Here is a 15,808-nt window from a genome sequence, read left to right on the forward strand (position 1 = left end):
TTTTGCCACAATTCTTCAAATGTTTTTATTGGATTTAAAATTCATTTAAGGGGTATACAGATATACAACTAGTTTGATCAGCTACTAATATATTTTGGTGTCCCTTTATTTTTGTACCCAAAAGCCAGTTCACTTTTTCTCCATGTTCAATATTTAGCTTTGGTAAAATGTTGCCATGTTCTTCCTCATCTGTTACTGAAGCGTTAGTATTTCCACCCTGCTTGGTGCAAGTTCCTCTTTTAGGTTTCTTCCTGTGGGTACGTTTTGTAGGACTCTTCTGTTTTTTCTCAACTCCACTGTTTGCATCCCACAACATGATCTTCCCATCATTCCCTCCAGTAAGCAGCAAATAGGATTCCGGGAGAAAGCAGACCTGGGATACCCCTAAAGTGTGGCCCTTAAATCCCAGTTCCTGTTCACACTTAACTCCCATCACCCGAAAGATTCGAACCTTACCATCTTCTGCACCACAACTAAAAATATTACCACACGAAGCCACAGAGATAGAGTGGGCTAGCGCAGGGTTTAAGAGCTGACCAGGTGACTGCGGGCCTTCCATTTCTTCTGTTTCATCCTCCTGTAAATTTGTAATCCAGAGTGGTCGGGCTTTTTGAAGACTCCACAGCATCACCTTTACATCAGAAGAAATTACACAGTCATACAAAATGCTGGCCAATTTGCTCAACTATTACACAGCCATACAAAATGCTGGCCAATTTGCTCAACTATTACACAGCCATACAAAATGCTAGCCAATTTGCTCAACTATCGTGCTTATTCAGCTTCTAATAACATCGTTACAGCAGTCTGAGAATGGGCAGTAGTGCACGTTCTCAGCAGTATTAAAAAAATAATCAAATGCTGCCATAACGTGCCAGTGGAATGCTACCCCAGGACTAAAACTAGAGTGTGGCAAGGTAGAATTAAGGTAGAATTAAACAAGATCCTGAATAATTTTTGATTAATAAACCTCATTAAAGTGTAATTGTTAAGCAGCTGCCGGTTTCTAAACGTTTTTCTGCTCTCATCTCTTCAGGTAAAACCAAAGATTATCAAATTTGCTAGTTTTAGTCTATGCTGGTTATAGGTAAAAAGGCCTATCAACTAAATAAACTCGATCTGGAATATCACTGAAATGATTTCCATCTGGAATGCCTTCCTTTCCTTTCACATTACCCAGTTACCCATCCAAGGGGCTTAAGCCCAGTCCCGGTGCCTCCAAGAAGGCTTTCCTATTTCAGCCCGCTTCTCCTTCCTGTATCTAGTTTCTATTCTATTAATTGACATATTCTACTAGCTTATCAGTTTCTTGAGACTTACTTAGTCTTTGCTAATGCCTAGCACAATGGCCGAGAAAGAGGAGAAATTCCAAACGTGTCTGTTGATTAACATGACATCCTGGTGTTAATTTCATTTGGCTTTTCATTGTTGTTTCCGACCTGGTTTTTTTTTTGTTTGTTTGTTTAAATAAGCTTTGTGAATGGGTTTTACATTATCATCTAGTGATTCATTCTTTTCCTGTATCAACCATTTTGCAAAGAAAAATACTCTTAATACTTTCAAAGCAAACAGACAGCTTTATCATGTAGTTTAGCACCATCCCTGAATTATAACTCACAATTTTAACAGACACTGGAAAAAGCATGAGCTTGTTTAGACAGTGAAAAGCATAGATCTGAATTGGCAAGATTACCATTGCTGATGCTATTAAGAATTTGGTTTCCTATTCAAGGTAACTTCCCTTATGATTATTCTCAGTGGCCTATTTTCAAAAGCAGTGACATCTAGTAACACTTATATTCTGCTTCTCTTAGATGCAAATCTCTTTGAATTGGGTTTATAACATTACACTATGTGACTAACAATCACTATTTGGGTGAAGTTAAAGTACTAACAAATTGAAATAAGTTAAAGTAAAATAAATATTAGAAAATATAACGCGAAGGAGTGCTGAAACTTGATATGAAAATAGTTTTTGGTTTTTTTTTTTTTTAAAATAGGGTCTCACTTTGTCACCCAGGCTAGAGTGCAGTGGCACGACCATGGTTCACTGCAGCCTTGACCTCTTGGGTTCAAGTGATCCTTCCACCTCAGCCTCCCAAGTAGATGAGACTACAGGAGCATGCTACCACACCCAGCTACTTTTTGTAGAGATGGGGTTTTTGCTATGTTGCCCAGGCTGGTCTCCAACTGCTGGACTCAAGCGATCCACTCATCTCCACCTCCCAAAGTGATGGGATTACACACATCAGCCACAATGCCCCAAAACAATTTCTATTAAAAAATCAAAACATGGCTGGGCGCGGTGGCTCACGCCTGTAATCCCAGCACTTTGGGAGGCCAAGGCGGGCGGATCACGAGTTCAGGAGATTGAGACCATCCTGGCTAACACAGTGAAACCCCATCTCTACTAAAAATACAAAAAATTAGCCGGGCGTGGTGGCGGGCGCCTGTAGTCCCAGACATTCAGGAGGCTGAGGCAGGAGAATGGCATGAACCTGGGAGGCGGAGCTTGCAGTGAGCCGAGATCACGCCATTGCACTCCAGCCTGGGCAACAGAGTGAGACTCCGTCTTAAAAATACACACACACACACACACACACACACGGAAAATGGACATTCTAGAATCTGCTAGCTTCACTGTACTGGCAGATAGCCCCAGTTCTTTCTCATACAGCCCTTATGAATGGACTGTATTTTCTGTCCTCCAAAGACATTCAAATATGAACTGGACCCAGAGTCTTTCAGCAGCTGAAACACCTTTTGTATTTGACTTAAATCATCTAAATGTGTTAACAGCTATCCCAGATTCTACCAAGTCTAGAATCATTTCCAGGTATTGAGGATTCCAGACTGTTCCTGTCTGGACATTCCCTTTATGCTTCTTGACTTTTCCAAAATGCTAAAAACTCCGAGGTGTTTCACACTCAATTTCTCAACCAGCTGTTCAAGCAGTTATCATCCTAAGCAAGAGAGCTAGAGATACTGAAAGAAAAGAATGAAAGAGTTTGGGGCTTATGGTTCTGTAAAACATCGAAGGGAGAAAAGGTGGGGAACCAGCAAATGTTCAGAAGTGAATGGAATCATAACAAAGTGACCTTTCAAAACAAAATTCCCCTTTTACAAAAACGTTTCTTTCCACATAAAAGACTCATCTTCAAGATAAAGAGCCTCTTCGGGCCAGGTGCAGTGGCTCATGCCTATAATCCCAGCACTTTGGGAGGCCAAAGCAGGACTGCTTGAGCCCAGGAGTTCGAGACCAGCCTGGGGAACACAGGGAGCCAGCCCTCCTCTCTAGCAAAAATAAAAAAAATTAGCTGGGTGTGGTGGCTTGTGCCGGTAGTCCCAGCTACGCAGGAGGATGAGGTGGGAGGCTCACTTGAGGGAGTGCGAGGCTGCGGTGAGCTGTAATTGTACCACTGCACTCCAGCCTGGATGACAAAGACTCTGTCTCAAAAACAAACAAAAGAGCCTTCTCCACCATCCTGGTCTGTAAGTGTTGCTATTTCGGTCTTAAAAATCCAGAAAGAACAAGAAACCTTTCCATCATTTGTTTTCAGATGCAGAAAGGGGCAGGGAAAGAAAATCAACACGTATGCTACAGAAATATGACAGTTTTAATTTTCTAAGTCTTTCAAGAAAAAAAACTATAGTTGAATGGTATGTATACAGGTATTTATGTAATTTTTTTCTTTTTTTTGAGACAAGCTCTCACTCTGTCACCCAGGCTGGAGTGCAGTGGCACAATCTTGGCTCACTGCAACCTCAACCTCTAGGGCTCAAGCAATTCTCCCATCTCAGCCCCCCAAGTAGCTGGGACTACAGGCACTCACCACACACCTGGCTACTTTTTGTATCTTTTGTAGAGACAAGGTTTCGCTATGTTGCCCAGGCTGGTCACAAACTCCTGAGCTCAAGCGACCCACCTGCCATGGCCTCCCAAAGTCCTGGGATTATAGGCATGAGCCACTGCGCCTGGCCTAATGTTATTCTTTACACCTCATATATATTACTTTGTACCTATTAAATAAAAAATTAAGCAGTCTCATGTGTCTTAACGAACCACACTTTGCTTTTAGGGTCCTTGCCTCTCTGAATGTGCTTTGCCTATTTTATTTTTTTGAGACAGGGTCTCACTTTGTCACCCAGGCTGGAGTGCAGTGGCGAGATCATGGCTCACTACAACCTCCACCTCCCTGGGCTCAGGTGATCCTCCCACGTCAACTTCCTAAGTAGCTGGGACCACAGGTGGATGCTAGCACACCTGGCTAATTTTTGTATTTTTTGTAGAGATAGGGTTTTGCCATGTTGCCCAGGCTGGTCTCGAACTCCTGGGCTCAAGCAATCTGCCTGCCTTGGCCTCCTAAAGTGCTGGGATCCCAGGCATGAGCCCTCAGGCACGTAAGCTACCACGCCTGGCCCTGCCTAATTATTTAAACCCAAGTCAAAAGAAATAATTACATAATTACTGTTACATAAGAACAAAGATAGGTATGCTGAACATGGCAATCATTCAATTTCTGCCTTGAGATAAAATTTGTTTGCTCAGAGAGAAGTAACTCAAAATAGTCAGAACTCCCTTCCACTATTATTATGCCTACATTCTTGGGCTCCCCCATAGACTGGCTATCCTTAAAGTTTAGGATAATACTGGATGAACAGGTTTTAGGAAGACAACTGTGGAAAAAATTATAGAGTTTCAACTTCAGTTAAGGAAGTCATTTCTTAAAAGCATGGTTGTATGGCTGTTACATCACAACCCAGTGTAGAAACAAATCTACCGCGAACCTTTAGCAATTTTACCAGGCAAATCAAAATAAGAAATTACCTGAGCCTCCCTTTTTCAAAATACTTGTTTCCTGGGCTCTTCACTAGCAAGTGCCTGCCACTAAAACGTCTTACCTGGAACTGGGGGCAAGACAGTACATTCTGAATGCCCATTCCTTATCTAATCTGAAAAGTACACATCACTTTTGCGTACCCAATTGTCTACTGCCATGCCTAGCAGTTAATGAGCCACTGATGGAAAACTGGTATAGCTGAAGGATGACAGAATGACTACTCAAAGACACGCTGTACAATCTGCCTACTTAAAACATATCCATCTGCTTGTATAGGTCTTTCTTCACAACCACAAGGGCAGATTATCACCACTAGGGTGGAAAACGTAGGAGACTTATAAAGGGCTTGGTCAAAACCTAGGAGTGGAAAAGGAAGGTAGAGGTTGTAGGGTCACTATGCCCCACACACGTAGAGTGAGTCTCAACCCAGGCAGTACAGATGTTTTTGGGGGGACAATTCTTTATTGTTTGGAGACTATTCCAGCACTGCAGGACACCCACTGATTCTGCCTACTGAATACTGGTAGCTTGCAGGAGAGGGGAACAGCATGGTGACAACAAGAACAGTCTCATCATTCTTCAGTTATGAGGGGCATGCAGGGTTGGGGAGGGAGAGGTAAAGACCACTAGTCAACAGGGTGGAAGTCAAAACTTCTGATGCTATTAAAAAGAACATGGAATCTTAGAAGATACTGTATGTAACTGAGAACAGAGATTAAATGCCTCAACAGTGCTGGACACACAGGTCATTCACAATGGTTCTCTCTCTAGAAGCCACTTGACCGCAAACCAAGAAACTTTTCGGTGACATTATTGATGACACTCTGCTTGAATACCTGTCATCCTAGACAAAATACACAGCCTCTGGAGCCAGAGAGATCGAGGTTTGAATCCCAGTCAGGTGGCTATGTAGGTACTTAATGTGAATTTCAGTTTAGTTATAAAAAAAAACATAACTAGAAGGGTGTGATTAGAATTAAAACTAATATAAACAAAGCATTGACAAGAACTAAGCGCTCAACAGACAGAAATCATGATGACTCTCACTCCAGTGATGAGATTTACTCTCTCAAGAGGAAGCACATCCTGCCATGGGAACGTTCAAGCTATTTGAAGATGTTTACATGAAGCCCAAATCAGCTTTCCCATGACTTCTCTTATGAAGACCAGCATATTCCATTTTTTCCCCTCATGAAAACTAAGAATTAAACACCTCCAGTTCTCTACATAATGGGTTTCTGGATACATCTACTCTCCTGATGGACTTCATCTGTATTTGGGCAATTTGTGATGCTCCTTTCTTTTTTCTTTCTTTCTTTTTTTTTTTTTTTGAGACAGAGTCTCACTCTGTTGCCTAGGCAGGAGTGCAGTGGCATGTTCTTGGCTCACTGCAACCTCCGCCTCCTGGGTTCAAGTGATTCTGCTGCCTCAGGCTCCCAAGTAGCTGGGATTGCAGATGCCCGCCACCACACCTGGCTAATTTTTGTATTTCTAGTACAGACAGGGTTTTACCATGTTGGCCAGGCTGGTCTTGAACTCGTGACCTCAAGTGATCTGCCCACCTCGGCCTCCCAAAGTGCTGGGATTACAGGCGTGAGCCACCGCGCCCAGCTGTGATGCTCCTTTCAAAACTCAGCATTGAATACAGTGCTCTGATCCTGATCACCAATACACACTATTTCAGTTAATGTACCCCAGAACTTTAAAGTGAAAACGGATCCCTCTAACTTTTTGTTTAAACAGAGTTTATAGAGAATGGGTGGACCAACTCTGCCTTTAGTACTCACTGTTTGTTTAAACAGATGTTTACAATCAAATATTTGAATTTTCAGGTTTTAGGAATATCTTACAGTACAGAGAAAGGAAGAGTAAAGGATTAATGATTACTTTGTGAATAAATTCTATTAGGTTTTATCAGACTAGCATTAAATGTAGAAATAAGGCTTATCATTCATAAATGGGTATGTTAGTAGAAAACAGAAAAGCAAAGATATTTCGTGTGACCAATAATTTGATTCTGTTAGCAAATCCCACTTATGAATTCCCCAAGTACTCTGTGCAAAAGCATCACCTGCATATCCAGTCCACATGACACCAGGCTCTGAGGCCTCTGAGGCCGAAAAGCCACCGAGGAGCAGATATTGGAATGTCTCTTCAAGGATCTGATAACTTTCTTGTTTTCCAAGTCTAGGATTTTGATTGCCCCAGAGTCGTCAGCAGAAGCCAGCAGGTTTTCCGTTTGATTCAAGGAAAGACAATTGATTTCTTCTTCATTCACATGAAAATGGTCCAAGGAATCTTTGAGGGACCTGACGTCCAGTACACTAATGGTTTCTCCATGTGAGGCATACAGCTTCGTGGGGCAGGAGGGAGAAAATAAGACACTGGTAACATCATCAGCCCCTTGGAACCGCGTGTGTCCTAATGGAGTTCCATCTTCACCCCAAGCCGTGAGATCTCCACCCTCTGCTCCAGAAGCCAGCAGCCCTTCTTTACTTGCATTCAGGCAGAGGACAGGAGAAGAATGCCCACCCATCCACTTGACTGCCATAATGGTCCCGGAGACTCTGTGAAGTGGGGGAAACAACTGTAATCTCATGTTTTATACATCGACTTGATGGGAGGAGACAGATGTAATAAACAATATTTCATTTAAATGTTTTAAAAAGACATCTTAAAAAAACTCAATTAATTAAAAAAAAAAAAAGACACTTAAAGATCACGTCTCCAAAAGCCTAGCTGAACACAGGGTTGTATCCTGGCTGGCAAATGCTTCAGTGGGCTTCTTTTGCCATCAGAGATCTAGGTAAGGCTGGTCCTCCAGTCTTTCATATGGAACCCACAGAAAAATAAACACTAAATATTTTAAATTAAGAAAAATTATTTTAAAGAGAGGGCTGCAAAATCACCAGGTTATACCTCTTATCTGAATAATGTTTTAGATGGTGAGCTCTGTAGCTAGGCTCTCCAGGTTTGTAGTAGCTAGGTGACTGGGCAAATTACTGAACCTCTCTGTCACTCACTTTTCTTCTCTATAAAATGAGGATAATAATAACACTCATTTCATAGGATCATAATATATGTAAATCACACATAATAGTGCCTGATACATAATGAATCCTCAACAAGTACTGCTATTGTTACTTTTTCAATTTTTATTAGGCTGGTGCAAAGTGGCATCGCATATACTGCACCAGTACTCTCAAAGTGTGGTCCCCAGACTAGCAGCATCAGCATCACCCAGGAACTTGTCAGAAATGCACATTGCCAGACCCAACCCTAGATGTACTGAATCTGAAACTGGGGGTGAGACCAAGCAGTGTCTTTTTGTTGTTGTTGTTTTGTTTTGTTTTCTGAGATGGAGTCTCGCTGCTGTTGGCCCGGGCTGGAGTGCAATGGATGATCTCGGCTCACTGCAACCTCCGCCTCCCGGGTTCCAGCAATTTTCCTGCCTCAGCCTCCCGAGTAGCTTAGATAACAGGCACCCGGCACCATGCCTGGCTAATTTTTGTATTTTTAGTAGAGACGGGGTTTCACCATGTTGGCCAGGCTGGTCTCGAACTCCTGACCTCAGGTGATCCACCCGCCTCGGCCTCCCAAAGTGCTGGGATTATAAGCGTGAGCCACCACGCCCGGCCGCAGTGTGTTTTAGTAAGTCCTCCAGGTGATCCTGATGTACAGTGGAATTGAAGAATCTGTATTAAACTAATAACCACCTGAGAAACTGGTGAAAATGGCAGGCTCTTGGTCTCCCCACCAGACACTTACTCAGTAGGTTATCTAATTTTATCTCAAAACAACCCTTTTGATTGGTATTATTCCATTTTAGGGATAATAAAACTGAGTCTCAGAAATGTTAAATAATTTTCCCAAAGTCACTTGACTCTTAGGATTTGTAAGGGATCCCAAATGTTTTGATTTGGTTTTGAGACAGGGTTTTGCTCTGTCACCCAGGCTGCAGTGCAGTGGCACAATCGTGGCTCACTGCAGCCTTGACCTCCCAGGCCTAAGCAATCCTCCCATCTCAGTCTCCTGAGTAGCTCAGACCACTTATGTCACCACCATGCCTGGATAATTTTTATTTTATTAAATTTTTTTTTGCAAGTCGGGGTCTCCCTATGTTGCCCAGGCTCCAAATATTTAAATAATGAAGGTCCTTTTCTAACAACTCCACCTGACAACAGTTTTGTTATTATTCTTTGAAGAAACAGAAAATGACCAAAAGTTACTAGTAAGTCATCAGCGCTTGAAAATGTACTCACATATCTTTAATCATATTATCATCTACCTGCACTTACACAACAGTGCAAAATTTAGATTTCTCACCCTCTAGGAATCCCAGATATACACACACCGGAAATGCCACATAATACCAGCCTGCCTTGCCCGCCTTGCCCGCCTGCTGGTCAAGGCAAAAAGGAAATCAGGGTAATTTATACAACTCTAATCTTGGTCAAGACAAAAGGAAGCAAACAAATCTACCTGGACAAATTTAATTTTTCATTTCGTAAGTGAAAGGAGAGCTTACCCGAGTGCCAGCCCCCAGAGCTGTTGTGCTATTTTCAGATAAGATATTTGAATTTAGCCCAGTGGTACAGAGATAAAATCATTTAAAATAATCTGGCAATCTGCCCAAAGTTTCCATTCCCAACACAAACTTTTTTTTTTTTTTTTTGAGATGGAGTCTTGCTCTGTCAGCCAGGTTGGAGTGCAATGGCACAATCTCAGCTCTCTGCAACCTCTGCCTCCTATGTTTAAGCGATTCTCCTGCCTCAGCCTCCCAAGTAGCTGAGATTATAGACGCCTGCCACCACACCAGGCTAACTTTTCCATTTTTAGTAGAGACAGGGTTTCACCATGTTGGCCAGGCTGGTCTTGAACTTCTGACCTTAAGTGATCCACCCACTCAGCCTCTCAAAGTGCTGGGATTATAGGCGTGAGCCACCGCACCCAGCCTCCTCCTACTTTTAGTCACATATACGATCACTAATTAGACTGCAAAAAAATCACTGATCAAGGTAACCGAAACATGATCACAAAATCAAATATAGAAATGTTCATAAAAATAACAAAATGAAAAAAACAAAATTAAACTTTTGTTTTCAAGCAGAAGCACTCAACCAGTATACAGAGGAAACTAACTGGAGACTGAAGCAATAACATTTAAAGGAGAGAACTGGAGAGGAAATGACTCAGAGGGAGGTAAAAACAGGGAGCCCTGGTGGTTTGACTTTTGCTGACAAGTACTGAAACAGCAGCAGGTAAATATGCCGTAACGAAGACTGTTGCCAAAAGTTCCAGATAAACCAAGATTTTAAATGAAAGGCACTGATAGTATTTAGGCTTAGGAACTGTAATACTGATTTATCTCATAATAAAGATGCTATCCTACAAATTTGAATTGAGTATTGAAAAGTCAATCAAAGTTACAAATAATTTTAACGATTTCAATTTTTTTTCTTTTTCTTTTCTGTTTGTTTTTTTTTGAGACAGGGTCTTGCTCTGTCATGCAGGCCTTGACCTCCAGGCTCAAGTGATCCTCCCGCCTTAGCCTCCTGAGTAGCTGGGACTACAGGCTCTCACCACCAAACCCACCTGATTTTTTATATTTTTTTTGTAGAGATGAGGTTTCCCCACATTCCCCAGGCTGTTCTTGAACTCCTGGGCTTAAGTGATCCTCCTGTCTCAGCCTCTCAAAGTGCTGGCATCACAGGCATGAGCCACTGCACCCAGCCAATGCTTTCAAATCTTTAGAATGTCGATCACTTTTTTGCCAAGTTATAGTTTTAATTTTGCTATGATGAATCAACTTTGAAGTCAGGAAGTCTGTACTCTAGAGCATTAAGATTTGCTGATATTTGTGTGCATACAGGTTTTGGATCCCAGCTGGGATTTTAGGTTTTCTCTGAAACAAGAATGAGGCAGGGTTTCTAGTGCTCCTGTTTCTCCATTACAAACTACCCACAAGAGAGCCAAATAAATGTTGACTGACAGACAAAAGTTTCAACAGGTTTTCTTCCTAATTTAATTCTTTTCTAGAAAAGATTAACTCAATCTTCAAGGTTCATTCGGTTCAGTTTTACTCCAAAGTGTGAGAAGACAGGCAATAAATGAATTTTGTCCTTAAAGGGATTATTATAAAGACTACAGTTCCTATAAATTTTTCCACAATGGAACCAGTAATAACTCTTGTTCTATTAGTCTCACAAGACCCCAAGAACAGTTCTATCTTATTAAACTCTACACACTAAACTCCTACTCTCTAAATCACATAGATAATATTTACTGATCATTTATCTAGTCACAAAAATAAAAATAAATGTTACTGGGAATGTTAAAAAAAAAAAGGCGGGGGCGGGGGGAGGTTGTGCATGGTGGCTCACGCCTGCAATCCTAGCACTTTGGGAGGCTGAGGCGGGCGGATCAATTGAGGTCAGGAGTTCAAGACCAGCCTGGCCAAGATGGAGAAACCCTGTCTCTACTAAAAATACAAAAATTAGCAGGGCGTGGTGGTACGTGCCTGTAATCCCAGCTACTCGGGAGGCTGAGGGCTTGAACCTGGGAGGTGGAAGTTGCAGTGATGAGCTGAGATTGTGCCACTGCACTCCAGCCTGGGCGAGAGTGGGGCGGTGGGGGGCCGGGGCAGCTGGGAGTTTGGAAAGCCCCAGAAACAGAAATCCATACACTCTGAGGCTATTAATTTTAGTCAATCAAGATTTATTATGCAAACTATTGATCAGTGATTCAACTAGAGCCTCCAAAATTGTTTACTTAGTCTATAAAATTTAAATGATTTGTTATTATTTGAAACACACCAAAGAACACTATCAAAAAGTTAATCAGATTGCTGTGATAGAAGGGTAGTGGGAAAAAATGTAATTAAAGTTGGGTTAAATCAAAACAATTTTTCAGAAATGAGTTGGCAAGCCACTGTTTCTTGCTTTTCTATGACTGCAACTGGAAAGCCTGGCAGAAAGCGGTGAAGTGTCACCATCCCCACATTCACGTATCAAGTCAACAAGCTTCTCTTTTCCTACGGAGTTGCCTAAAGCGTTAAGCACAGCAGTTAATCATATCCTACTGTAAATTAATTAGATAATAGATCACTTCCTTCTAATACCTAATGAAATCACACAGAGTGGGTAAGGGAAAGGTGAGTTTTTTTCTTGGTTTTTTTTTTTTTTTTTTGAGACAGGGTCTCCCTCTGTTACCTATACTGGAGTGTAGTGGCCCAATCTCTGCTCACTGCAACTTCCACCTTCTGGGCTCAAGTAATCCTCCTACCTCAGTCTCCCAAGTAGCTGGGATTACACGCATGCACCACCACGCCCAGCTAATTATCGTATTTTTTGTAGAGACAGGATTTCACCATGTTGCCCAAACTGGTCTAACTCCTGGGCTCAAGCAATCCGCCCACCTTGGCCTCCCAAAGTGCTGGGATTACAGGCATGAGCCACTGTGCCCTGCCAGGCGAGTTATTTTGAGAGCATCTTTTCTTTTTTTTTTTTTGAGACAGTTTCGCTCTCGTTGCCCAGGCTGGAGTGCAATGGTGCAATCTCGGCTCACTGCAACCTCCGCCTCCCAGGTTCAAGCGATTCTTGTGCCTCAGCCTCCTGAGTAGCTGGGATTACAGGTGCGTGCCACCACGCCTGGCTAATTTTTGTATTTTTAGTAGAGACGGGGTTTCACCATGTTGGCCAGGCTGGTCTCGAACTCCTGACCTCAGGTGATCCACCCGCCTCGGCCTCCCAAAGTGCTGGGATTACAGGCATGAGCCACGGGCACCCGGCCGAGGGCATTTTTTAAAAGGGTGAAGTGCCGCAGTTCTCTTCAGCCAGAGCGCAGAATGAGAGTACTTAAGAGGAAGGGGCTTGGTGGGGTGGGTGATGAGCAGGTGAAAGATTTGTAAAAAAGAAAAGGAGGGGTTGAGAAGGGTAATCTTTTACTTTGAAATTCTACCTGGGGCACTTAGGAGATGGTCTGCCGTTGAAAGTCACCTCAGCGGCTGGACTAGATTAGTACCAGAATAACAACATCGGATGCTTCAAAGGCTCTACCTCGGCTGTACTGTGACACGATAAAGGCCAGTCTTTAAAAACTGAATGATCTCTACTAAACACTCTGCACCGGTCATACCACCACCGTCCCGTTCAAGTGTCTGTGCCTTTAAGGCTGTTCATTCTGTCTAGTTCATGATCCCTTTCTCAGATAGATCAACTCTGCTTATCCTTGAAGACTTCAAAGAAATTAGTGAGAGACAGTCACCATCACCAGAGTCAGCATAGGTCAACTTTTCTTTACAGGCTTGGGGTTTCTAAAGTTGGACTGGATGTGGAGGAGCTGGATAGCAACCAAAATGATTGAAGGGTTGTGGCGCTGGCATTGGTAAGAATGAAAAAAATTAGGGTTACTGGACTTGGTGAAAAAGACATATGAGGAGAAGGGACAGGCAAGTAATAATCAAACACCATGAATCAGAAGGGCAGGGAAGGTAGCCGCCGTTCTTTTGCTTTTACTAGAGACTAAGAAATGGATTATGCATAGCAAGAAGCTTCAGAAAAGATTTCTTACTACGTAAAGGTTCCAAGACATTGGAGTTGACTAAGGGAGTCTGTGAACCCTATTATTTTAATTACTTAGCTCTTGGAGTTGTTTTGAGAATTACGTATATAAAAATCTGCGCAAATGACGTAGTATATAGTGCCTGGTTCACACTGTGGCTCAAGTGATGGTTATTCTTCTTCTCTTACTGAGCATTCTTTAAAGGCTGTCGGAAAACTTTTGGGGCCACCAAGGAAATCGTAGTATAATAAAATAATGCTGAAATTCTTGTGTGTGTGTGTGTGTGTGAGGTAGGGGCTCACTCTGTCGCCCAGGCTGGAGCACAGCAGTGCGATTACGGTTCACCGCAGCCTCGACCTCCCGGGCTCAGCCTCCCAAGTAGCTAGGACCAGAGGCGCACGCCACCACCCTCGGCTAATTTTTCTATTTTTTGTAGCGACGCGGTCTCGCAATGCTGCCCAAGCTGGGATGCTGAAATTCTTCCCCTTCTAAGAATCCATCTATAATTATAGCCTCTACGTCATTCTCCCTATTGGAATGTTTAATTGACTAAAACTACATTGCCTTCATCTGCTTACTAAACGCTGGATCCAGTAAAGACCACATCTTGTCCAAAAGACGGCAGCACTTAAATTAGCACTCAAATGGCACTTGAAGGTTTGGGCGCGGGGGTGTTCAGTCGCAGTCACCTTACTTTCCGAAGGCACACAGGGACAGACGTTCGGCTAAGTGCCGATATTTAGGGAGAACGAGGGGGCCTGACCAGGTAAAGACGGCCTCCGCTGCCCAAGCTACACAAAAGGGTGGGGGAGCTAGGAACTGGCAAGCAAGAAAAGTTTCATGCGTTGAGTTGGAGTCTGAAGCAAGGACCTAACGGACACAGGGAAATGTCACAGGAAAGGGAGCCCAGGAAAGCAGACGCGGAGCCGCCAGGCCAGAAAGAGGAAAAAACAATGGAAAACAGCATCGAAGTCACCGGAAAGCAGCATCGAAGCCACCGGCGCCAGCCTCATACCTGCGCTTCCCGCTCCCTTCCTCGGCGCCTAGTGATGACCTCACCCGCCGGCGCCCAATCCCGTCGAGCGTAAGGCGCGAAGCGGCGCAGCCAAACAGTCACATCCGGGGCCGAGAGGAACCGCGAACGAGCTGGGCGTGCGCCCTTGCTTCGTGCCCTCAACCCGCATGGCGGAGCCGCTGGCGCGCCGCGGAGAGGCCGGGCGAGTCGGGCGGTTTCGGCGCCCGCGCTGAGCCGCGGGGGAGGGGCGGAGGACGCCCGTGCAGGCGGTGCGTCTGCCCTCAGTGAGGCGGGGCGCGCGGCGGACGCCCCCGGGCAGGGGCGGGAGTGGTGGAGGCGCCGGCGGTTGGCACTGGAAGGGGCGGTGAGCGAGCCGCTCCGGTCTCCGGGCGAGGCTTGGCCTTCCGAGCAGAGACGGCGGGAAGCGGCGGTGGCAGAGGCGGCCCTCGGGCCGGCTGGTGAGGCGATGGCGGCGCCGGCCCCGGCCCCGGGGGCTGGGGCAGCCTCGGGCGGCGCTGGCTGTAGCGGCGGCGGCGCGGGCGCGGGCGCGGGCTCGGGCTCGGGCTCTGGGGCCGCGGGGGCCGGGGGCCGGCTGCCCAGCCGGGTGCTGGAGTTGGTGTTCTCTTACCTGGAGCTGTCCGAGCTGCGGAGCTGCGCCCTGGTGTGCAAGCACTGGTACCGCTGCCTGCACGGCGATGAGAACAGCGAGGTGTGGCGGAGCCTGTGCGCCCGCAGCCTGGCAGAAGAGGCTCTGCGCACGGACATCCTCTGCAACCTGCCCAGCTACAAGGCCAAGGTGAGAGAGCCCCGGGCCACACCGCTGCCCCCAGTCCCGCTCCCCGGCGTCGTTCGCGGTGTTTCTCATCCAAGCTTCTGAGTCAGACGCCTCGCCTCACCAGCCCGCCTTTCCACGGCTCCAGTCAATACCTTCCTCACCTCCCCCCAACATAAAGATTCTCTTTTCTTTGGATCGAAGTTCTGCTCCTTAACCCATCCCACTTCCGTGATCCACTTTTCAAACAACTAGGTAGTTTGCATCACTCATTCAACTTCTGACAGTTTTCCCCGTTAAAGACAGACCGCCACTCTTGTACCTTTTAATGCCCTCGTCCTAATTTTCTCCCTGGCCTCCAAATAGACTTCATTATATTAAATAATCCCGGCTACCTTAGCATGGACTTAGTTTCTAAGTTTCTAGTTTGCTTTCACTCCACGTTTATCTCATCTTTTCCAAGCTCTGATTTTTAACCTTTTTTTTCATTATTTTCCCCCAAGTTCTCTTTAGTTCCCTCCACTGTATTTGAGGCTTACAAGTGAGTGTAGTCCTAGTCATCCTGCTCGCTTACAAGATACAGGCTTTTATAGAACCTCCGCGGGCACCACCGAACAT

The 15,808-nt window shown here is 44.7% G+C and overlaps 2 protein-coding genes across 4 annotated transcripts in view; one reads left to right on the forward strand and one right to left on the reverse strand.

Moving 5' to 3' along the window:
* On the reverse strand, positions 1–14,574 carry WDR53 (WD repeat domain 53). 3 transcript variants are annotated; one of them, XM_012510646.2, is made up of 3 exons: positions 14,419–14,574; positions 6,913–7,408; positions 1–631 (listed from the first exon to the last, which is right to left on the reverse strand). In XM_012510646.2, exons 2-3 carry the CDS (start codon positions 7,390–7,392, stop codon positions 35–37), a joined length of 1,077 nt encoding a protein of 358 aa, XP_012366100.1. In that variant the 5' UTR covers positions 7,393–7,408; positions 14,419–14,574; the 3' UTR covers positions 1–34. The 3 variants fall into 3 exon arrangements, with proteins under 3 accessions (XP_012366100.1, XP_012366099.1, XP_030678879.1); XM_012510645.2 differs by lacking the exon at positions 14,419–14,574 and having other exon boundaries at positions 6,913–7,496; XM_030823019.1 differs by lacking the exon at positions 1–631 and having other exon boundaries at positions 6,469–7,408; positions 14,419–14,474.
* The window catches only part of FBXO45 (F-box protein 45), a 19,314-nt gene continuing 18,054 nt past the window's right edge, over positions 14,549–15,808 (forward strand). Inside the window, exon 1 of the mRNA XM_003280112.4 lies at positions 14,549–15,214. Coding sequence (XP_003280160.2) covers positions 14,885–15,214 — 330 coding nt within the window. The 5' untranslated portion in view covers positions 14,549–14,884. The remainder of the gene's footprint in view (positions 15,215–15,808) is intronic.

This window comes from Nomascus leucogenys, chromosome 11, assembly GCF_006542625.1.
Source record: "Nomascus leucogenys isolate Asia chromosome 11, Asia_NLE_v1, whole genome shotgun sequence".
NCBI lineage: Eukaryota > Metazoa > Chordata > Mammalia > Primates > Hylobatidae > Nomascus > Nomascus leucogenys.

Coding starts and splice junctions, on each gene's coding strand:
- WDR53 (XM_012510645.2), bottom strand. CDS start 7,440: ATGAGATTACAGTTGTTTCCCCCACTTCACAGAGTCTCCGGGACCATT. Junction 632..6,912: donor CATGTGGACTGGATATGCAG/GTGATGCTTTTG, acceptor TCTGATGTAAAG/GTGATGCTGTGGAGTCTTCA.